The following is a 24,644-nucleotide window of genomic DNA, read 5'->3' on the forward strand; positions in this document are numbered from 1 at the left end:
CATAGTATTTTTTTATCCTACTATTGAGAAGCGGAGATAGATCAGGTAAGCTATTCAAGAATCTATCTATAGTAGTTGGAAGGATTGTTCTGCCTGGTCGATAACGCGGCGCAACATGACACGTTTCAGCCGTACGTAGTATGCAAGTTACCATAATGATCAGTGACATCATCACTTTGCGGTATGATATCTATATCGGTTGGATCGGTTCCATATGATATAATTAAATCTAGAGTATGATTAAGACGATGAGTGGGACCACTAACGTTTTGCTTGACCCCAAAGGAGTTTAATAAATCTGTAAACGCAGCCCCTAACGCATCATTTGTGTTATCTAAGTGTATGTTGAAATCTCCAACAATTATTGCCTTATCGACATTGACCAATAGATCTGAGAGAAAATCTGCAAACTCTTTTAGGAAATCAGCGTAAGGCCCTGGCGGTCTATATACAGTAGCCAAGGCTAGAGATAATAGGGATTTCTTTCTTACATCTAGGAGCGTAACATTTAGCACAAGTACTTCAAACGAATTAAACCTGTGGCCAGTTTTCTGAGTAACATTAAGAATATCTCTATAGATTGTTGCAACACCGGCGCCACGACCAATCAGACGGGCTCATGCTTATAACAGTATCCTGGTGGAGTGGACTCATTAAGACCGAAATAATCATTTGGTTTAAGCCAGGTTTCAGTAAGGCAGAGTACATCGAAGCTATTATCAGTGACCATTTCATTTACAATAACCGCCTTAGGTGTGAGCGATCTAACGTTTAGAAGACCTAGCTTTAGAAATTGTTTTTGTTCACTAATATTGAGATTTTCTGGTTCATATGACCCGGAGGGGGGTGCACACGGAGAACACTGGGGTGTCCAGCCCGCAGGGTGGAATATTTTAACCCCAGGGTGGCAGACTGGCTTGCCAAGGGAAAGACACATGCTCGAGAGAGGCTTACAGAGGAAATACACACGTGGGGGTCGCCCAGAGGGGGAACCATGCACACCTCACCTGAGGAGAATATCGCACGTATCCAGTCCGTGGAGTGGAATGGCGAGCAAGCGAAGTCACCTGAGCGGGTCCTAGTACCGGCTGGTTGAAGCGAGTACACGGGAGGACACTGGCTCCACTCGGAGATTATAGAATCTGGCAAATGTGTTGGGTGTCGCCCAGCCTGCAGCTCTGCAGATGTCTGTTAGCGAGGCGCCATGCGCTAGAGCCCAAGAGGAGGCCACACTCCGGGTGGAGTGGGCCGTCACACCAAGGGGGCACGGTCGACCTTGCTGCTGGTAAGCCAAAGCAATGGCGTCCACTATCCAGTGAGACAACCTTTGCTTGGAGAGAGCCTTTCCCTTCAGCTTCCCACCATAACAGACAAAGAGCTGGTCCTGAAACATTGCGTTCTGTCTACGTAAGTACTGGACAGAGCAATGCCAAGGCTGGGTCTGCCTCCTCCAGGGGCAGCGCTTGCAGGTTCACCACCTGGTCCCGGAAGGGAGTGGTGGGAACCTTGGGCACATATCCAGGCCGGGGTCTCAGAATCACGGAAGGGGATGAGAGCGGCGAGGCCCGTGGGCGGCGCGCACTGTCATCCCCTTCTGGGGGCTCAGAGATGGGGATACAGTTCTTTCTTTAACCACATTAGAGTGCTGCCCACCTGTGGGTGAGCAGCGGGGAGTGGAGAACAAAAGATTCTCCCCCGGCCCTCCACCGGGGGAAGGAGTGGTCCTGCTACCATCTCCTGTGAAGAACTGATTGCCATCTCTGAGCAGCCCGTCTCAGGAGCGCCGCTTGGCCTGGCGTTTAGCGGGGCGCGGGGCTGGAGAGGGCTGTGGCGCCTGCCTGCGGCTTCCTCAACGACGCGGCCCGAGTGAAGGCTGCTGCTGGGGCCGTGCGGGAGGGGCGGGAGCCGCGGGAGGGCGCCCTCGACGGCGAGCAGGCTGAGGCGTCTGAGCCGACGGCTGGGTGGAGGCAGCAGCGGGCCGTCGGGGCAGAATGTGTTTGATAGCCTCAGTCTGCTTCTGGGCGGTTGAAAACTTCATTTGAAGAATTAATCGTTTTAACAGATTATATCCTTTATATATAGTCCAGTGCAAAAAGTTGATAACAATTTTTGTTGTCTCATAGTCCTTAGTAAAGTAATGATTTTTAATAAATAACTTGAAGTTCCAGCTTCCGACAGCTCTGAGTACATGACATTTATTTCTGTATACGATACCATAAACAGTCCATTAGTGCACGGCACACAGTTTCTACTTCTCCACATATGCATCTGCCATCTGGATCTTTTCCAACCATTGCCAGCCCATAATTCAATGCACATTGCCCCAATCTAAGTCCAGTTATAACCACACTATCCCTCCTTCCTAAACCTATATTTATGGAATATTTCACTGTTGACTAAATAGAAAAATAATGTCTGCCTTTATTTCCCTTTCCCATTCTGTTTGCCATAATTTCATTAGTTCTTGCTGAATAACACACTCAACCTTTCCATATATACATTACTTCTAATTACTTGCTTTTGTTTTTGCCATTTCATCAGCCTCTTCATTCCCCTGAGTGTGCTGGTGTCCAAAGAAACCCTACTGTATTCACCATTTTATGTATTCGATTCAATGTTACTAGTATTTCAGCCTCTAATTCTGTCTTTCAGTAAAGATAACCAAAGAACAAGGGGAACAGAGCAAATTACTCACTGATCTTGATCAAAGAACATGTGTAGCTAAGAATTAATCTATATTTAATCTGTAATTTATGCATATTTTATAACCTTATTCAATTTCTGTATATTTCGTACCTGTTAGAGAGGAAAGGTACAGGTAAATATGACATTTATTATGGGTTTATGTGTAGATTGTTTTAAGTTCACATAAGTATAAGTTGTTATATTTTTTGAAGCCTTATAAATGTTTAAAATTTAGGGGGGGAAATCATTTTCATCGAGACATCAGCAGCAACCTATTATTATCAGTGATACTGGCCTTCATTCATAAAAAATGCCATTAAACAATTATTTAAAATATACTGTCTTTATGTTGTTTTTACATTACAGTGGAAATTGGGTCTCACATTATTTACATTTTATTTACACAAAAAACATTAATGGTGAACATTTTTGACTTTATAAAATGATTCTCTCAAGTCTTGGCGACCAGGCCCTATTAAACAATAAAGAAAGTAAGAAATATTTTTCATATACATATACCGGTACACATTACTATTCGTTTTGGCAGAATGTTTCATTATAACCAACTTAATTATGTCCTGGATTTTGTATCACTATAGTACCTAATGTATGTAAATAAAGGAAATGGGATTCAAATCGAAAACATTTTGTGTGTCTCCCACTTCTCAAACCAAAGTTACACCCTTAGTCCAGGTAAGGGCCGTTTTAGCTTAAATTGTACCCAGTGTTACTCGTCGTAATTGCATTTTTACTAGTAAGAATTGAATTAGAGAGCTCTACAATTCAATTATTACAAGTAGCAATTACAATTAGAGCGCTCTAATTAACTAGTCATATGTCTCCATTGACTTTGTGAGGGACCAAGCAGTCAAGGAATGAGGGCCAGAGAAATAGGTTCCCAAAAAATATCTTCTTTACTGAATGCAAAAAATCATATACAAAAGTTTCAACAAAAAAAAGGAAAACAAAGTCCAAATTATCAAATAAATGTTAGGCCTATAAAAGAGATCAACAGAACAAACTAAACTCAAACAACTGAGTACATGTAAAGACAAACTGAACTGATCTGCCAAGCTAAACATCAAGGACACATTTATACAAATGGACTAGTCCACAATAACACATAAGGGAAGACAAAAACAACAACTTCACTAATACAACGACAAAATCAATCCCAAAGCTAGTTAAACATTTACACTATAATTAAGTGCATATTCTAACAAATAATCAATCTTGGAAAAAGAACAAGCAATTAGGAAAGAAAAATACCAACAGAATGTGCAGGATAAATTACAAGAACATATGAGTAATGGGTGTTTGTAGGTATGTGCGTGCGCAACATCACCGCTCACTGATGTGTGGCTGCATCGGGGCCATCACAGACTTCCATTCATTTTTAATTACAGAGCTCTATAATTGAATTGTTACAGTAAAAAACAAAACAAATTAAAGATATGTCTCTCTCTGTCACCTCATCTAATCTCATCTGGTCTGTGGTGCTTCTGCACAGTGGCTTGTCCTCTCTAGGCCACGGCAAATAAGAGAAACAGCGCCCGGCATCCTAGCTTGTCAGCGGCGTCACATGCTTCTCCCTCCCTGGACCCACGAGGACACCAGCGTGCGGGGAAAGAGACGTCATTATCTTCAGGTGTGCCTCATCACCCTCGTTTACAGCTCCCCTCTTCTCTCTCACACGACTCGGGAACCTGGAGAAAGGGGGCGGTTTAAGGGAGAGAGAGGTAATAATAAGATAATAAGGGGAGGCAGCCGTTCCATCACAAGAGTCATATTGCATCTAGTCATTAAGAAACAGAATAAAAAAGTGACCATCATGATTAAGTATTAGGATTGTAGCGATGCCCTCATGTCACAGTTCGATACATATCACGATATTGAACTCACGATACCGTTTTATTGCGATACTCCAAGACATGATAAAAGGTTAACAAAAAATGTTCTGTTGATTAAAATGCTAAAATGCATGTAAAGAGACACCAGAATAACAATATTCATAATTTTGAAGATGAAAATACTGAATTATTTTAGACGAATATGCTTGATCTCTGTCACTGACTTGATATATTTAAAATAAAGTAAGCCACTTTTTACTGGTAACATCAGACATTTGGCATTATCAGGACACAAATATTCCCCTATTGCATTATTATACATTATATTCAACATTATATATATTGTGTAATGAAGTACTGACACTAAAACTCTGTAAACTTGAATTATTTTCTCACACAGTAATTTTCATTTTGGGTGAACTATCCACGATACTTTTGTGTTGTGATATATTATGACACGAAATATTGTTACACCGCTATTAAGTATTCTTACTAAAATAGAGGGGTCACAGATTAGAAATGGCTGAAGGAATAAAAATGTGTTGGATAATCTAAATCTTAGTTTGTGCCTGACAAATACAATTCAAATATGGTAAATATGCAGTCAAACTGTCCAACTCTAAATTTAAAAAATGTCTTTAAAACAAGGATATTTAATAATAAAAGATTTAAAACAACAATAATCATGTTGAGTATTTAGAACTCACCGTTTGTAGATTCGCCAACAAATGAGGAGTAAAAGTACAGCTAGAACTGCAACTGCTCCTGGTATAATGATTCTGCTCATGCGACTTAGAGGTTCTGTTCCACGGTCAAAACATTTTCCATCTGCAGAATAAAGATATATATAATATAACCAGTATAAATGTCTTTTTATCAACATTATCACCGGTTGAACTGGATTGATGCACTTTAACTGTAATTGTTTGTGACCAGAAACATGAATCTATTTCAGCATCATCATATTCTCCTGATACAATTATGACTAACGCAGACGCACCATTACTGTATTATCTGAAGACTGTATTTATGATCATATTTACCCCAGTTTACTGTAACTGGTTCTTTCAGACGGCTGTGAATGACCTGACAGTCGTAAGATCCTTCATGGTTGCTGTCGATCTTCGCACTGATCTTCATCTGAAAGGTTTCATCATGATTTGGTCTGATTCCAGATATTTGATCCTCAACAATGTATTTGTTCAATCTAATGTTCATCTGAACATCTCTGGGGTAGAAACCAGTGGCCAGACAGCTCAGAACCAGCTTACTGTCATCATCTGGAGATTTACTCGCAGAGACACGAACATCTGGAGAACCTGCAGAAGAAAGAAACATAAAATCATAGTGAAATTATATGCACATAAATGTATTCGGTCTCAACGGCTTCTGTGTGGTGAATTATTTGTGTGTGTGTTTGTGTCCCACAACAAGGGAAACAACAATATAGGGTAATAAAATTATGACAAGGTGAATTATCAACACACACACACACACACACACACACGCACACACACACACACACACACACACACACACACACACACACACACACACACACACACACACACACGCACACATGTGTAATTTAAGTGATCTTATCAGAACTTACACTTTTCTGTCTTGTGAAACTTTGAGATCCAGTCAGTGCAGGTCTTGAGGAAATGTTGGATGAAATGGTTGCGTCCAGTGTTACGATCCCATTTCTTTTTAGTTTCTTTGGCTTTGGGGTTTTTATCAATCCACTGCATAGTGTCATAATTAAAGGCCATAAAATCATCTCCATCAAATCCATATTCATCAAAGACAGCCATATTCTCTGATCCATCAGGAAGTTTCTCCAGTTCACAGCCGATTATTCTCTGAAGAACATGATCTACAATCACAGAACAACACTTGTGAGAAACATAGGCTACTGATGAATGAAGTTTCATAACATGAAAATAAAGCATGAATCTCACCAGAACACCGTGAGTCTGTGCAGTCTGACAGCATCTTCAGCTGATGTATAAACCAGTCTCTAGAATCTGGAGGATCTTTAGGAGTATTTGTCCAGTCATACACAGTCCGACCGTCTCTGACCCAGACTCGCTCTTCATCACTGAAGTGTTTAATCTGTCTGCCATTAGCAATACCCACGGCACTGAACTCTGGGAATATGTCTGCTTTGGTCAGGACTGTAAACACGTAGTAGAGGAATTGTTTCTCTGAGGAACATAGAAAACATAAACTAATGAGCTAAACAACAGAAACAACAGAAGCGCGCGCTTCCTCCCACATCCCTAAAACGATAGGTTGTTAAAACTACCTTAAACTATACTGAAAACAAACTCTACTATAATAAAATAAACTATCAAATGTATCTTATTTTACATTCAACTTCATAATATCTATTACAAAATAGTTTATAGAACATTTCCGTCGACCGTGCGTTGACTAAAACTAATAAACCGTCTTACCTTGCAGCGCCAGCGCAGGGCTGAGAAAAAAAAGCCATAAAAGTATAAGAAATAATATTCCTTTGTCTATACCGAGCATGGTTTAAAAGACAGCCTATCAATCATATGTGTCCTTTATATTTCAGACGAGCTCATTGAACACATCTTTAAAATAAAGTGAAAGTTTTCTCGTCATTTCCGCTTTGCATTGAGCGCGTTGCTGCCCCTCATTGGCTGCTTCATGGAACTACACTTTCGTTTTCATTCCTGACGTAATTGTATTATCTTTTTACAATTATCCTAAACTGTGAACATACAATAAAACATTCTGTCATGGTTTCAAACATGAGAATCAATCAATGGAATAAAACATTTTAAGTGTACAACTTTATATTTAAGTCTTTGGTGTTAGTTAATAAATGATGCATGAAAGACAAACAAGTTTTGTTCTTTTAAACTCTCTGAAAGGTCTCCAAGAACAACGAACACAAGACGCATTCATTTATTACAGTGCACTATGAAAACAGATGTTGTACAAAAAGGCACATTTATGCATTTATCAGACACTTTAAAGAGACTAACAGTGCATGCATTCAACCTACAGCATTCATTTTTTTAATACATGTGTTTTCTCTCACTGAGTGATCAGTCCAATATCAGCCCATCACCCCCACAGCACACATTAACAGGCTAAGCTAGGAAAATGTCCCTATCATTTAATGCATATAGTACCAGGGCTGGTTCTTGACAAAGGTCTGCAGCTCTGTGCGTTGATAGGAAGAGATTTTATTTTCACTTTAAATGGTGAAATTTCACAGTTTTACTTTTCCACTGTCCAATGACAATTCTGAAAGTAAATGACAGGAGCCTATAACTGTTATAGTATATTATATAGTATTGTGCTAGTAATGAGTGTGACTTACACATGCATCTGATTGACAGATAAACCTCGTACTTCAGTGTTGTTAAGATTGTGCTGAAGCAGAGTCTGCTTACATTCAGCTTATAGCAATCAAAAGTCAGAGCTTTCAAGTTAACTTTGCATTTTAAACATTTGCTCTGTCCATACAAGAAATGTGTGTTCTTGCATAAGTTTTCTAGCATGCATAAACTCAACTGCTCAGGTAGTGTCACCCATTTCAGGGACCAAAATGACACTTTAAAATCAATCAGAGCTACAGAAATGAATCTTCACATTTGCAAGTAAATATGAAGATCTGCCTCGGATTGCTTGCAATCAATGCACAAATCATAAAAAATATATTTTCTCAGCATGCCATTTTTAAACAAATAAGCCCAGTTCACAACAGCCTAGAATGTTTTTTTTTAAATAGTTAAAAACTTGAAAAAAAAGTTAATTATTAATGCTAATAATAATTATTACTATAAATAAATAATGAAAAAATAATTAAAAATGGTAAAATAATTAAAATCTGCAGATTTTTTTTTTTTGCAGATTGCAGCTTTAAACTTATCCATAAATAGTTACGCATATAAATCGATCACCAACAGAATAATTTTGTGTATGCACATTAAAATTAATGTAAGCACAGATGGTGTCTAAAGCGGTGGGACAAAAAAATCTAAAATGTTTTTTTTTTTATCTGATCTGTGCATTACAGTTTTTCTCGATTGCTTCAACACATTTCTTGAAACTATGCCTCGTATTCTCAAAAAAGAAGACACAAATCCATAACGTCTCAGCCAATTCCCCAAACATCCTATTTTCAGATCAAAATGAAGCTCTACACTCAAAACCATTCACTCTTGCTGAAGAAAAAAAAAGATTTGCAGTGTAAACGCAGCCGATGACTGAGAGGAGACTCAGATCCCAGTGAGAAGTGTGACTCCTGTCTCATACTGGACCAGACTCTCAGCTTGTTCAGTGTCAGGATTCGGGACTGACGTCAGTGATTCTACAGCATTCTGACTTTGAACCTGAGAAAAGAAGATAACGCAGAAGTTTCTAAACACGTCAGCATGTGTACATACACATATCCGCTTTATTGCAGGATTCAAGATGTTAATGCATTCATCTTATAACCACATAGAGTCATTATAAACAAATAATGAAAAATCATCTAAATGTATATTATTTCAGATGCTTCTGCCATCATACAGTATATACTGTCAATATATCCATTCCTGATTCATGCATTTTAAGATGTATTTTAAACAAGATAATGATCATCAACTCACCTTTTGAACTTTGAAACACAGCCAACACAATAACACTAGACCTGCAACCACCGCTACCGATACTTCTGCTATAAAACACCATCCAGATTCTGTTTCACTGTCAACACTTGTTCTGTCTGCAGAATAAAAACATGCATTTACATGTTGGAGAGAATTGAGGCACTTTATTATTATTTGATTATTTGCAAGTTATACTTGCAGAAGCAGTGTTACGGTATAAAGGCCATTCTGCATATTCACTTAATTGGGATTTTTACCCCAGTTTACTGAAACTGGTTCTGTCAGACTGCTGTGAGTGATCAGATAAGATCCTACATGGTTTCTGTCGATCTTCACACTGATCTTCATCTGAAAGGTTTCATCATGATTTGGTCTGATTCCTGAAGATGTCTGATCCTCAAAATTAATTCTGTTCAATCTAATGTACATCTGAACATCTCTGGGGTAGAAACCAGTGGCCAGACAGATCAGAACCAGTTTACTGTCATCATCTGGAGATTTACTCGCAGAGACATCTGGAGAATGTGCATAGAAACATAAAATCATAATAATAGATAAATATTTCCAAATTAGTTGGAACTGTGAAAAAAAGTGCTCTTCATATTCTTAAAAAAGAACAATGATGACATTATGATGTATATATCTATTTAAAATATAATACATAAAAGCTTGGTAAACACCTGCATTTTTTGCAAGACTATAAGTGAGTTCCATCGAGTAATCAAAGGTTCAACACACACTTGCAGTCTTTATGCCTACTTGAATACTTGAGCCAAATAGTGGTCAAGTGCAAAGACCGCAAGTGTGTGTATTTGGACAAGGCACTAGTGACGTGAAACCGAAGCATTTGAGGCTTTCATCAAATTGTGCCGAAAAACGAAGAAGCTTTTAAACCAATGCGCATTAGTGACATCTGGTGGTCAGACTTGTTTTCTCCACCATATCTAACAAATCACAGCAGAGCAGAAAAAGCACGTGACCAAACTGGGATCAATAGAGGGCCGAAGTTATGACGTCACTTTGTAGGCCAAAACGAATTAGTGAGTTAGCATTTTAGCAATTTAGCACTTCCGGTTCCCTCGCCCTAAAGTCTATGGGTTTTTTGAATGGGTTTTTGCTAAATCGCCTGAAATAAGGTCTGTGGTTAACAAACGGTTTGCCTTGCTCTGATGTCATGCCGACGTATGTAAAGAAAACTCTAGCGAGCGCAAGGCGCACGTGTCGGATTTTGCAGTTGCGCGCAGTTGCTCTCATAGACAGTATATAAGATGGACACAGCGACCCCATAGACTTCAACGGAGAAAAGTGAAGCCCATTTGAAGCACTCACTTCCTGATCGCCAGGCGTACTGCGCAGACTCAAACTGAGCTTGGTGACGTGAGCAACGTGTCTGACAGCTGTCAGTCTTCTAGTCGCTGTGCCGAGAGAAATCTGAATCATTCCCTTCCGAATCTCTCAGAGACGGAGAGCGTGAGCATTAGCTGTCCATGAGCAGCAGCGGGAGCAACTTTATCTCTCTATGGGTTTCTTCCTTGACTTTATGCCTCCACGTCCTCCCGATTGCCTGTGAGCTTCTCTGCCTGTCCATACGGTAATTTCTCGACTTGTGCGACAGAGTCGCGCGGTTATGACGCAATCGTTAGCCTATTTTTACAAAAACGGCTTCTACGGGCCATAACATAAGATACAAGGTAATGGAGCCTTTTATACATTTTTGTGTTTCTTTTGAAATAAACAATGGACAAACGGTGTCTTTAAACCCCTCAGATGTAAAGTTATTCGCTGTCAAAGTGACGCCAAAATGAATGGGAGTCAATGGAATGCTAACAGCAGGTGGGGGTCCGCTAGCCAATGGCGGCGCCCGGGGATGCTTCAGTGTCTTCCGGAACACTGCCCCCCTGGTGTCAGCATAGACATGGATAGAAAGGCTAGATAGCTTACCGGCGCTGAGAGCCAATGGGACCCGACGACGTCACACGGCGGCCATCTTAGAACAGGACCGCTCGTCCAGTTATAACATTAATGTCTATTGTGCATGTAGTGCTGAAATAACTATATTTTGCTCAATTTTCAACCGATTTTCAAACGGCTTGGTGTGTCATAAACGTCAGGGATGCGGCTATACACAGCTACGCTGCAATGTTAAGCATTTCTCACAACGTGAAGCTACAATTTAAACATCGGCATCAGCACAAATCATAGCCACGTTAATAAGGTTTGTAATAAACCAAACCGTTTGTAAATCCGTCAAGAATTCAGCAAGTTACGAGCATTTTAGTTGGCGTATGTCACTCACCTTCCGTCCACAGCAGCAGGGAGCAGCAGCGCAGTCTCCTGACCTAAGATGGCCGCCAAGTGACGACACAGCTGACTCCGCCTTGAGCCATCTAGCCTTTCTATAGCTGCAGCCCCGCAGACTCACTTCTTGCTAGACACCAGTGGCTGGACACCAGTGGATGGACAGCAGACGTCATTTCCTTTTCAAATTGACGTCATTTCCGTATCGTCATTCACTTTTCAAATTTGACGCACCATGTCAGCGGTAAGAAAAAAAAATAAACTGTCGATGATGATAGGTCATGTCAGAATTCAAATGCACAAACTAGCTATTTAAAAAAAATCGTCTTGTTTTCAAGGTACTGTGTCGTGTTTTTTAAAGGTATTAGTGAACTGGTGTGCCTCAATTCTAGAGCTAGGTTGCTCTAGGTTACTTCTCCCACAACCTTACGGGCCTGCACTGTGGCATCTTCATTCTGATGGTCAGATTGTGTAATTTCCAATAAATATTGCAAAACCATGATTTGTTCATTTGATCTGGATTGTTTGGTAAATGGTCTGATCATGTATATGAATCTATGTATATTTTAAAAAACAGAAGTGGTTACATTTACAAAAAAAAAAAGAATATCCAAATGGCCAAGGCAAAAAACTGTGGTCAATTAACATGTTCAAGTCTGTTGTATTGACAAAACGTTATAGTCCATTGATCTAGGCTGAATTCAAGTCACAAAGAATAGTGATATGATCTGAACAATATATATTTTCGAGGTGCTTCTTGTGTATGCAGTTTGCATGAATTATTGATGTTATAATATTAAGTATATTATTAAGAATTGTTTTATGTAAAGACATTATGATAAAGATCATATATCAATTTGCACACAGCTTTTATATTATATATTTTAAAGGTAGGGTAGGTCAGAATTGTCTAAAAAAACCTTTTATTCAAATTTGTTTAAACTGTCTTTATATACCAATACATAATTAAAATGTAAGTAATTTGAAAAAGAGAGTATAAAATTCCCTGTAGGAATTAATGAGCTGTGTTTTTTGAAGATTAAATACACTATAGTCACTCAATTTTTATACTCTCTTTTTCAAAGTACTTACATTTTAATTATGTATTTGTATATAAAGAAAGTTTAAGCCAATTTGAAAAAAAAGTTCTTTAGACAATTCTTACCTTACCCAACCTTTAAGTCATAAAAGTAAAATGACAATATGGAAAAGACGTGTGCAAAAGCCTGCAAATAATGCTGTCTATCCACTGGTGAAGAAAATAAATATTTTGAAAATATAAAATGAATATATGCATGTCAATCCAGAGGTGAAAACGGAAATTAGCGGCGAAACGGAAATGACGGAGAAAAAGGAAATGACGTAGGCTGTCTATCCACTGGTGTCCAGCCACTGGTGTCTAGCCGGAGGTGAGTCTGCGGGGCTGCAGCTGGATGCTATTGGGAGAAGATCCACTGCGAGAAGAGAAAACTGTCCGGCTTGCCTGCACTTTTTTCACTCCTCCCCTCACTGTAGCCGCCTACTCTCGACTACATTTCAGGCGAGGCGAGGCGCATCTCAAACAAGCCTTTTGTTACACACATTCCTCTTCCGTATTTTCAGGGATTCTCCCGGATCTGAGCGTGCAACGACCACTCAAGCGATCAGCTAATGCATTACTGTTAACGTGCGTTTCAAATGAAATGCGTCTCCTGTCCTGTAACCACTTGCGGTCTGATTTTCAATAGCCTATGCTTTCAGCGCACAAATAGGCTACTATTGAATGATCGAACCTGTGTTGATACCCGGCTTACGCGATAATTAATAATAGCCCTATTAATAATATCTAATATAATAATGAATTCAAAGGTTTAGTTTATGTAGGCTATTTGTTAATAAACTGCTGAGCATCAGAAGTAATGTTCTTACCTTTGACCTCGTCTTGCGCATCGCTTAGAAAAAGGTGAAATATAATCCAAATCACCTCTATAAAGAAAATGTTTTTAGACGTGTGAACCATCGTAGGCCTACTATTTTAGACTCGCGTCCTATAGGCTAGGTGTCCTTTAAAGTAGAGTCTCATATAGTGTTGAGTCACTGTGCCGAATGACAAGCTTCTTAAACACTTTCGTTTTCTTTGTCAGCTCGTGTTTACCCTCGATGATATTAGTTATTACCTGCTCAAACACACCGAGTGAAAACACTTATCATTATCATTTGAATTTGAAGCAGCTTATTATAAGATTCTTGTAGCACTTTTGCAGTCCTGTTTAGTGAACTCACACACTTTATTTAAGAATATATGGTACATTCGTTTTTCTGTTTGTTTGTTTTTAGATAGATAGAATAGTTTAGATATTTTCGGTGCTTTTATATGACCTGAAAGAAATGTCTGATATCGCGAAGATCTTTCCATGCATGTTACATCATGTCCAGACCAGTACATACACACACACAGTAAAGGGATAATTCACCGGGATAGTAAGACATGTGTTTCTTTTATTGAACACAACACATTGTCCACCGAGGCACATTTATACATTTGTCAGACACTTTTATCAAAGAAACTTAGCCTACAAGGTATTCAAGCTGTCGCTATATCTGACCATGGATGTTTGATAATGCACTGTTATCATGATGAACTACAGCAACACTATAGGCAGGGACACACAGACCTGCAACATTACAGAATAAAACATACAATGAATACTTAAAACACAGACAAATAAACGAACAGCATATCATTACATAAATTCAACCTGTAGACTTTAAACATGAACACTGTTAAGCTTGAAACACTTGAAGATTATTAATTATTTTTTATAAAAATACAAATGTAAATCTTAAATCTAAAAAAAATCTCTGATCCTGAAAATAGTATATATTTACAAATAATTTTGCACCTTAATTATTTCCCTCATCACAATTCCTGTCAGTAACAGCAGAAAAGAGATACAACATAAAATAAATGATACAAACTGTTTTGAATTCAATGTCTGGACTATAGCGATATATATTCACTTTATTGCTCAAGGTGGTAATTTATAACATGTTTTTGTAAATGACCACATTTAGACTGTCCATCTTTGCCTAGTATCAAATGTCTCTGAAATATTATAATCTCACATGGATTTTCTTTATTTAATTTATCATAATTTATCAGTGTAGCAGGTGCATTTCATGGCCATTAATCACATTTTAGTTTAGCATATATTTGATCTAACAGTACTGCAATAATCAGATATTTATGCAATCCATAATTGTTTTTCCCACTTGTGATTTACTACAGGAGATAAATAAGTTTTTGTTTTGCCATATAGTTCTGGAATCCTGAAAGGCAGGAAATTTGTCATCAGATTGCAAAAAATTAATAATCTTAATTTGCTTTGAACATTTATTTTGTAGTAAAGACAAATATATGAGTCTCACTTTTTTTCATGAACACGACTAGCTTCAGGTTGTATTTACATTGTACCATGTGCAGTAGAAATTACATTTGTATTACACACTTTGGGTCTACTACTGCATATACTTTTTTATAGTACACAACAAATCTGACTACAGAGTAAATATAGACTAAATAAAACATAGTAAAAAAATGTTTCAGTAATTTCCGTTAAGATGTTTATACATACGGTCATTTAAGGAGATATCAGTCAACGTCAGTTTTGATAAGAAATGTGATTCAATATCTTGATGTGGTTTTATATGTACAGGGACTGGACATCAAAAGATATAAGTATAATGTGTCAGGATTGACTGACTATCCCTCGGTAAAGTATAAAATGTCAGAATAATAATTCCCTCTATCTCACACATTTGCAAAAATGCATCAATAATTGAATCTAAAAGCTTAAGTATAGGGTTCTTTTTTATGTACTTTTTACATATAAAATTTTATATCAAAACATTGTTTGTAACTTGCACCTGGATATCTAGGTGTGTGTTTGCTTTTTTGTCATTATAAACACTAAAAGGAAATATTTATCTTGAGGAGGAGGTGATTTATCAGGAATAGTAGTGACAAAATAAAAGTCACTAAACTTAAGTGACAGGGTTAATCACTAAAGGTGATTCGTGTAATTTTGGTGTTAAATACTTTCTTGTTTCTTAATTTGCTATTAGAACTGTGTGTGTTTGTGTGTGTGTGTAGTTTGACTTTGTGAAGAGAGTGTGTGTGTGTGTGTCTGTGACATCTATTTGAGTCAATTTCTGACTCAACCAATGGTATAAGTTTGGGGGCGGGGACTTTGGCCAATGTGTGTTGTTTTTAAATGTGCTTAACAAATAAATGTTGATATTTATAACTCACGAATTGACCTTCTCCTTTTGTAGATGAAGCAACAAATCCCAGCAACAGCTAGAAATCCAAGAACGCCTGCTACTACTCCTCTGACATCCAGTTGTGGTTTTGGTTCACAGTTAGAACATGTTCCATCTGCAGAATCACACAAATAATAAATAAAAACGCATTATAAATGTTTTGATCAACATTATGAACTGTTAAAAATGAGTTGAGACTTTAATTGTAATTGTTGTGGCTTTCCTTTAAGCCAGGGCAAGGAGGTAAGATGTTCTTTACTCAAACATTGGAATAAACAATTTCCACACAGTGATGTCCAATGTTTCAATGCTGTCCCTTCGCTAATACAACCCAAGGGAAGTTTAAATATCTGATACCGCCTTCTAGTTGTTAAATAATTATTACATTTGGCTCCTACAGTAGTTGTTTGTATTATCATGTTCTCTTGCTACAACGTGACAATATATGATTATATTTACCCCAGATTACTGATACTGTTTCTGTCAGACTGCTGTGAGTGAGCTGACAGTCGTAAGATCCTTCATGGTTTCTGTCGATCTTCACACTGATCTTCATCTGAAAGGTTTCATCATGATTTGGTCTGATTCCAGAAGATGTCTGATTCTCAACAATGTATTTGTTCCTTCTAATGTACATCTGAACATCTCTGGGGTAGAAACCAGTGGCCAGACAGCTCAGAACCAGTTTACTTTCATCATCTGGAGATTTCCTCGCAGAGACACGAACATCTGGAGAACCTGGAGAATATAATAATAATGCAATAACAAACAAACATTTACAAAGAATTTGGTTCCGTCTCTAAGCCACAACAAATGGCGACGAGGATGGGATTGCAACACCGATGATTGTTGTGAGGGGAACAGTTGACTGATCATCCCGAGAGAACACTCTACGGCTCAAAATCCTCAATCTTAAGGAAAGAGAATTGTTCAACTCCTCACGATGACCTAGGTGGACGCAATCCCAAGATTAAAGAACTCATAGACAGTGAGACTCACAAGACGGTGAGAGGAAATTTCTTATGAAGTAAATAAAACAAATTTTATTGGTTGTTATTTGCGTATTGAATATATTTTCCTAAAGAGTCACGTTTGGGATAAGCCTGATAGTCATTTCTCAAACACCAGACATAAGCACTTGTCTGGGAAAGACCTATATTGACGAATATAGGCAAGTTGAAAGACCTGCATCGACGGATGAAGGCAGGGCGTGGTGGCTGCGCGAGGAAAATTGATAGGTAAATATAAAGTAATAAAATGAATACGTAAATATAAATGAATAAAATTAATTCGTAAAAATAGGAAAATTGAACAAACAAAATTGTTTAGTAAAAATGGGTAATGAAAATTCAAAAAGGAAAGATGAAGAACATGTTGATTTCTCGAAAGGTTCATACAAAGTGCAATATGGGTTTAATGGGGGTTTTAAGTGTGTCACATTTGACTCAAACTAAAGCAAATTCACGTTGTCGACTCACGTTGTCAAGAAGAAAGACAAGATGCATAGAGAAAAGCATTATAATCTTAAAAATGACTGCTCTGACATTGTTTCTTCTTCTCCCTATTATGGCGTTTTTTTGTTTTGTTTTTGTTTTGTGAGAATAAGAGGAGGACAGGACGTATCCGGCTCATCTTCCACCTCCTCGCAATCCTAACCAGATTCCAGCCGCCGCAGAAGGACGGGGTCACGCAGTTCCTAACGCACCACACGAACAACCACCACCGCTCTGCAGCCCTCCAGAAAATGAAAGTAAAGACTTTGTTCTTGGATGGATTGGACAGTGACATTTCAAAAGCAATTCAAAAGAGCTGTGTCGGATGGCAACTGGCCTCCACAGCAGAAATGAGACGACACGCAAGACATCATGAAAGCGCAGCGAAAAAAACAAAGCAGCCAAGCAAGACAAAGACTTCATGTTGGCCCTGGTGACAATGCAAGGTGTGCATATGGGCAACAACAACTCCCAGTATCACCAACAGAACCAGAGCGGCAATGGAAGAGGAAGAGGCAGAGGACGTGGTCGTGGAAAAGGACAAAACTGTCAACCATTTCAACAACAACACCAAGAGCCCTATGATCCAGACAAATGTTTTAATTGTGGACGAAAAGGACATTGGCGCGATGAATGCCCACACGGCGAAGGCGGGGATCAGGCGGATTGAAAGGAGGAGGAGGGGGTGAGCGACGGGGTTCCTGTCTCTCCAGCAGATGAGTATAATTTACCTTTATTTTCTGATTCTGCTCTATGCAATGAAGACTTGCTTGCTAGAGTTTTCTATAAGGCTCATATTTCTTTACCCTTGATAGAAATGACTGTTAATGGCGTATCTTTACTATTTCTGCTTGACACGGGAGCTTCCAATTTTGTAATTAAAGCCACAGAGTTTGAAAAACCAGTTCCACTCTCTGGTAAGACGACTTCTTCCAGAAGTGCAACTGGTCATGTGGTCATAAAACCATATTCGAAAACACTTGAGTGTTCAAATGAAAGGGGAAAAATAAAAATTTAACATTGTTTTTTTAAATTACTAAGTCATGTCCAGTGAATTTAATGCGAAGGGATTTACTTTGTAAGTTGGGTGGTTTTGTTCACTGTCATGATCAGGGCTTGACTGCTGACATGAGAATGATGCATGAAATTGAAAGCACAGAGGAAACTCCTCTGTTTGTATATGAATGGCAAATTTCTGACACATGTCTGACCACAAAGGCTCATGACAGAGTGTTGCCATCTTCTGAATTTATGAGAGACTTTTTTTTTTTTTACATTGCACTTTGCATGTCAGCACTGATCCTGATGATGACTACGCGCAGCGATGATTTAATGTTGACATAGAAAATGTGACGACTGACTATGTGTATTGGACTGACCAATGGTGTGTTTTGAATGTGAAATTGACTGACAAACAGACAGTGTTTTATGACATGGAAAATGCACAGCCTCATATATCACTGGCCAAACCAGTGAAGGCTGAATGGCGTGACGCGGGTCCCTTCATGGCCAGGTGCCATGAACTGACCGACTGGGTCATGATAGATCAAAAAGAATGATCTGCCAAAGTGAAGGTACCAAACAGCCATGTCATGAAACACTGAGAGGTTTGAGAGCAGTCACAGTGTTGGATGAGGAAGTGAAACTAAACAGACTGAGTTTAACACAACTCCCTGTCATACCAGACGGGTTGGAGAGAGTTCCAAAATGTCTATGGACTACTGATAAATATGATGTAGGTCTGATTGCAGATTGTGAGCCGATTCAAATAAAGCCTAAATCTGACTATAGGCAAAAGAAAATGCAGTATCCATTGGAAAAAGAAACAGGGCAGCTCGACTTCCTGTTCAGATAACACAGCAATACGGCTGAGTGAGGAACTAGGCTTTGCAACAACACGCTTTATTGGGGCCCCAATCAATAATAAACCATGTTTACCTTCTCATTTCTTTCAGGCATATGCTAAACTGACGCATGGATTGGATCACGCATCGAAAATGGGGATGCTTATTATGCAAAATAACTGGTTTACCAAAGTTTTTTTTCACAGTGGCAGCAGATTTTTGCAGCAGATGTTTGATTTGTGGAACTAACAATGTGGGCAGGGGTCAGGCAATGAGACAGGCGGGGCATTCCAGGCCGCAGAGACCATTCTCACATGTAATGCTTGATTATATTGAATTATCACAATCTGACAAAAAGAAATACTGCATAGTGGCAGTCGACATGTTTTCAAAATGGGTAAGCCATGCGAACAGCAAAGGCAGATTCAAAAGGGGTGGCAAAACTGCTCCTACAAGAAATTGTCCCACGATGGGGAAATCCTGAACAATTATCAAGTGACAATGGCTCACATTTTGTAAACAGTGCAATTTCAACAGTTGAAGCATTCCTGGGTACATCCGGAATCGGGAGGAGCTAACTTACATGAGAATGAGAAAGATGGGCCTGGGAAGCACGAAATCCTCGAACATTGCCTGACACAAGTCTGTGTGAACATAACATGTTGCAATATTGTGTTGAACTGGATAAGGTGTTCTGTGATATCTCAAAACAGGTCCAGGCAGCAGCTCCAGCGCCAGCAGAGACGGCCGTGCACAGCATCCGGCCAGGAGAGTTCGTGTTGATAAAGGATCTGAGACGAAAGCATTGGAAGGCAAAAAGGTGGCAGGGACCATTCCAGGTTTTGCTGACAACTCACAATGCGGTGAAAGTCGAGGAGAGGGCTCCGTGGATCCATGGGACGCACTGTCGAGAAGCACCAGCTCTGCGGTAGCTGCAACGGAAGAAGAACCCCATTCACAGCTAACGAGTGCCAAACAGAGATCGGACTAACCAGAGCCACGTGTCATCCCGTGACGACGATGGCCTCCGAGAGACAACGGCTGGAACAGTATGGGTCCGCGGTCAAACCGCTTTCCACACCCTTCCTAAAAAATGGATGGGGTGCTGTTATCCAGGACTTTTAGATGTAGGAACGGAGGTTTATTTGAAAATATGGCGGTCTTTTTTTTTGAAAGGTATGAAGCGGCATGCTTTGGAGAAGCGTCCACCACCGAGAGGACGGTGGTGAAGCCTTGGGAAGGTGGCAGGTCGGTGACGAAATCCACTGCAATGTGGGACCAGGGTCGTCGGGGGATCGGAAGTGGTTGTAGTAGACCTGCTGGCTTCAAGTGAGAGGCCTTCACCATGTTACAAGTGGTACACTGATGAATGAATCTTACGGTGTCAGCATGGATTGAGGACCACCAGAAACGGTTGGTTACCAGCTGGATGGTAGCAGAAATCCCAGGATGACCAGCAATGGGTGTGCAGTGTACCCATTGGAGAACACGGGTGTGGAGATCCAGCGGTACAAAAACCCGGTCCGGAGGACATTCTGAAGGAGCAGGGAGATTGTTCTGTGCCGCCGAAATTTCTGACATGATATCCCAAAGGACTGGGGCAGGGATGAGGGTCGGAGGCAGGATGGACTCTGGCTGGGAGATATCAGTGGCTCCGTCAAATTGACGAGACAGAGCGTCGGCTTTCCCATTCTTGGATCCTGGGCGATATGTGATCTTGAAGTTAAATCTTGAAAAGAACAGTGAACACCTAGCCTGCCGGGAATTCAGCCGCTTAGCTGACTTGATGTACTCGAGGTTGCGATGATTAGTGAGGACCGTGAAAGATAGACGTGCGCCCTCTAGCCAATGTCTCCACTCCTCGAAGGCAGCCTTCATGGCCAGAAGTTCTCTGTCCCCAACATCGTAGTTGCGCTCGGCAGAGGTGAGTTTACGAGAGTGGAAGGCGCAGGGGAACATTTTGGCAGGATTCCCGTGTCGCTGCGAGAGAATGGCACCTACTCCTGAGTTTGATGTGTCCACCTCCACAATGAACTCGCTCTCAGGATCTGGGTGATGGAGAATGGGAGCTGTGGTAAATCTCTCCTTGAGCTTCTCGAAGGCGGACGTACATTCAGGAGACCACCTTAAACGTTGCCTCCCCCCCTGAAGGAGGGACGTGAGAGGAGCTGTCGTTATGCTGAAGTTCCGGATGAACCTCCGGTAGAAAGCCCAAGAAACGCTGAAGCTCCTTCACAGTGGTAGGTCGGGGCCAGTCGACCACAGCCGAAGTCTTCCGTGACGGAGAGTCTGAGACATTTAGATCCATTTGCATTAATTTTATTGGAATACAGAATTAAGTAAAGAGACAAGGCAGACTGGGAACAGGCAAGGGAGATCCAGGAATCAGAGTGGTTACCAGGCGCGGGTCAAGGCAGGCAGAGAACGTTCGTGAAGGATCCTTGGAAATACAGGCTGGGGTCGGACAACCAGGAATACTCGGGAAGATATGGAGATTGCTTAGAAATGAACGCCGTGGCAGAAACAAGACTTCGCACTGATGGTGAGTAGGGAGCGTGCATATAAAGGGTGCTGAGAGAGTCAGAGTGAGAACAGGTGTGGTGATGATGAGATGGAACAGGGCTGGTAGATGATGATTGTGAGGAGTGGGAAGATGGGAATTGCAGTCCTAGTATTCAGGGGAAAGTGATCTGATGCCGACAGAGGGAGGCGATAGAGATCGCTCCGTGACAGTAAGGTAACAAAGTTTTTTTTTACACAGGAGGTGTTAGGGTATATAACCTTGGCGAAAGGGACTAACCTTTGCCTTCTCATGTCAGATGCTCTCTGTGTGGGAACGTCTTATTTCATGCATGAAAAAATACTTTGTTTAATCTTTTGAGAATCGACTTTGTCTCCATCCAGGTTTTAGTATTGATAATTTCCACAACAACTCAGATGAGAATATCACTAGTATTTCACCAGTGATGATTATGATGATAAATCACCTCTGAACTAACAGAAAAACAGTAAATGAGAACATCAGATTGGGTCAGAAAGATAAACTTAATTCAAAGGGAAAATACGTTTATTTTTCTGACTCCAGGCAGATATTTGTTGTTGGTTTAAGCAAAAGCTTCCCCCCCCCCTTTTTTTGTTGTTGATACATTCAGAAAAAAAGACTTAATATCTTTAAATTTGCTTCTTAAGTTTGTACTGGAAAAGAAGACAAAAAAACAAAGTAAGAAAATCTTTTTTTGCAGTAATCAAGGAGCTACAGTAATTACACTGATCAGATCAGAACTTACTCTTAATTGTGTTGTTAAATGCGAGGATCCACTCAGGGCATCTCTTGAAGAAATGTTTGAGGTATTGGTTGTGTCCAGTTTGACGATCCCATTTCTCTTTGGCTTTGGGGTTTTTATCAATCCAGTGCATAGTGTCAGAATTAAAGGCAGAAAGATTCCTTCCATCAAATCCATATTCATTAAAACTAATAAGTCTCTTCCTTGTTCCGTTAGGAAATTTCTCCAGTTTACAGCCAATTATTCTCTGAAGAACATGATCTACAAATCACAGAACAACACTCATGAGAAACACACACACACACACACACACACACACGCTACTGTTTAGAGTCACAGTATAATATATATATATATATATATATATATATATATATATATATATATATATATATATATATATATATTATGAAAAATTAATACTTTTATACATCAGGAACGGCATTAAATTGAAAGTAGAATGCAGAATGAAGAAATATATAATTATATATATAACCAGAAACATTATGAATGCTTATCACCGGTTGAAAGTACGATAATTTATAAAGTTTGCGTGTTTTTATTTTTTTTAGCCGTTTATACATTTAATATATTTTTCTTTTTCTTTTTTATCTATATTCAAATTATTATTTGTATATTTGATTTATTGTTTTATAGAGAAATGCATGTTTCACTTGTTCAAGTCTTTGTATAGAATGTATGACATCATGTCTGTGTCTATTTGAATACTATTTGAAACAACATGAACATGAAGAAAATAACATTATCACTTAATGCAGTCAAATGGGAAACAACACGGTGCATTAATACATTTATTAATATAAATTAAAAAGTTGATTATTGTTGAACTAACAATGAACTATTGGATTTGTATACATTACCACTGAAAACGTTTTTTTCTAAGAAGTATTGTCATTATTGTTCATATCCACTCAAACACTCACCAGAACACTCTGCAAACTTTGTGCAGTTTGAAAGATTGGACAGCTGATCTAGGTACTGGTCTTTAGATTTGGGCGGTTCTGCAGGAGCTTCGGTCCAGTCAGTCAGATTTACTCTTATCCAGACTCTCTCTTCATTACTGTAGTGAGCGATCTGCTTGTCGTCAGACTCACACACTGCACTGAACGCAGGAAATGAGTCTGTTTTGGTCAGGACTGTAAACGCGTATTGGAAGTAATGTAGGCCTATTTCTAGAAAATAGAAACCACAAACAACAATGAAAACAGGTCACGACATATTTTCTTCTACTGGGTGGTTTGTAAAACAACAGGCGACCATATGGTTGCTATTAGAGGATGGATACCCGACCCGAGCCCGATGTTCGGGTTCGGGTCGGGCTCGGTCACATCAGCGCGATAAGGCATTGAACATTTTAAATTTAAAACAGCTTATTATGTATGTAGCCGATGTGCCTGATGCTTTCACTTGATGCAAACGTTCGTTTTTGTGATTAAAATACATGTAAAATATTACCATAACATCCGTCTTCTTGTGTGCGGAGCGGACATTTGTTTATGTGATAACGAAACACGTGCATAATGTGCGCGCGCCTGTGTCAAGAACGCTTGTTGCTCCGCGCGCTGATGCGCTCGCCTCATCCTGTTGACATTTCCGATTGCCTTCCTACAGTTGCTTAATAAAAGCGGGCTTTCCACACAAACAAACGTACAATTGTCATTAGTATGAGAAAAAATGGGATTTTAACTGTTCGTCTCGGGTCGGGCTCGAACATAAATATCTTTATGCCTGTCGGGCTCGGGTCGGGTTCGGTTACTGCTCTGTCGGACGCGGGCCGGGCTCGGACTGAAAAATTCGGCCCGATCCGCACTCTAGTTGCTATAGAATACATTCCTAAAAACAATCTCAAATGGTAGGCTACAGTATAGGTCGCGTTTCTGCTAAAGACTCGAAAGAAAGGACGCACACAAAAAAAATAAGTGTTACCTTAAGTGTGTAAGTGCTTACCTTGATTCGCAGCGATTTGAGAAAAGAATAAAAAAATGAGCAAACGCATATTTATGACTACAGGCAAGATATTTTGTCATTTATATTTCAGACACGTATATTTCCCCATGCGTCTATAAGTGGGTAATGTGCCTTCCTGTTACATATGCGGACAGCATATGACTGCTTGATGAAATTAAACTTTCGTTTTCATTACTGAGGTTGCGAAAAAAAAAAGAAAAATTTAACTTTTTTTTTAAGCTCTTAAAAAAACACTTTTGACATCCTCGTTAGATTGAGAAGA

At 39.5% G+C, this 24,644-nt stretch overlaps 3 protein-coding genes across 3 annotated transcripts; all 3 read right to left on the reverse strand.

The window, feature by feature from the left end:
- Positions 1–3,580: 3,580 nt before the first annotated feature.
- Positions 3,581–7,224, reverse strand: LOC306987503 (zinc-alpha-2-glycoprotein-like). Its single transcript, XM_079591841.1, has 6 exons — positions 6,995–7,224; positions 6,497–6,742; positions 6,148–6,411; positions 5,579–5,854; positions 5,243–5,363; positions 3,581–4,391 (listed from the first exon to the last, which is right to left on the reverse strand). The coding sequence occupies exons 1-6, from the start codon at positions 7,071–7,073 to the stop codon at positions 4,247–4,249; spliced, it is 1,131 nt and encodes a 376-aa protein (XP_079447967.1). The 5' UTR covers positions 7,074–7,224; the 3' UTR covers positions 3,581–4,246.
- A 1,201-nt stretch (positions 7,225–8,425) lies between these two features.
- On the reverse strand, positions 8,426–9,718 carry LOC306986533 (beta-2-microglobulin-like; the record flags this gene model as incomplete). Its single annotated transcript, XM_079589844.1, has 3 exons — positions 8,426–8,911; positions 9,173–9,288; positions 9,430–9,718. The coding sequence occupies 3 exons, from the start codon at positions 9,716–9,718 to the stop codon at positions 8,798–8,800; spliced, it is 519 nt and encodes a 172-aa protein (XP_079445970.1). The 3' UTR covers positions 8,426–8,797.
- A 4,211-nt stretch (positions 9,719–13,929) lies between these two features.
- On the reverse strand, positions 13,930–24,558 carry LOC306987507 (zinc-alpha-2-glycoprotein-like). Its single transcript, XM_079591845.1, has 6 exons — positions 24,362–24,558; positions 23,338–23,586; positions 22,397–22,654; positions 16,232–16,510; positions 15,762–15,887; positions 13,930–14,124 (listed from the first exon to the last, which is right to left on the reverse strand). Exons 1-6 carry the CDS (start codon positions 24,408–24,410, stop codon positions 14,045–14,047), a joined length of 1,041 nt encoding a protein of 346 aa, XP_079447971.1. The 5' UTR covers positions 24,411–24,558; the 3' UTR covers positions 13,930–14,044.
- Positions 24,559–24,644: the final 86 nt, after the last annotated feature.

The sequence above is a fragment of the Phoxinus phoxinus genome (genome assembly GCF_949152265.1).
Source record: "Phoxinus phoxinus genome assembly, chromosome: 19".
Lineage (NCBI taxonomy): Eukaryota > Metazoa > Chordata > Actinopteri > Cypriniformes > Leuciscidae > Phoxinus > Phoxinus phoxinus.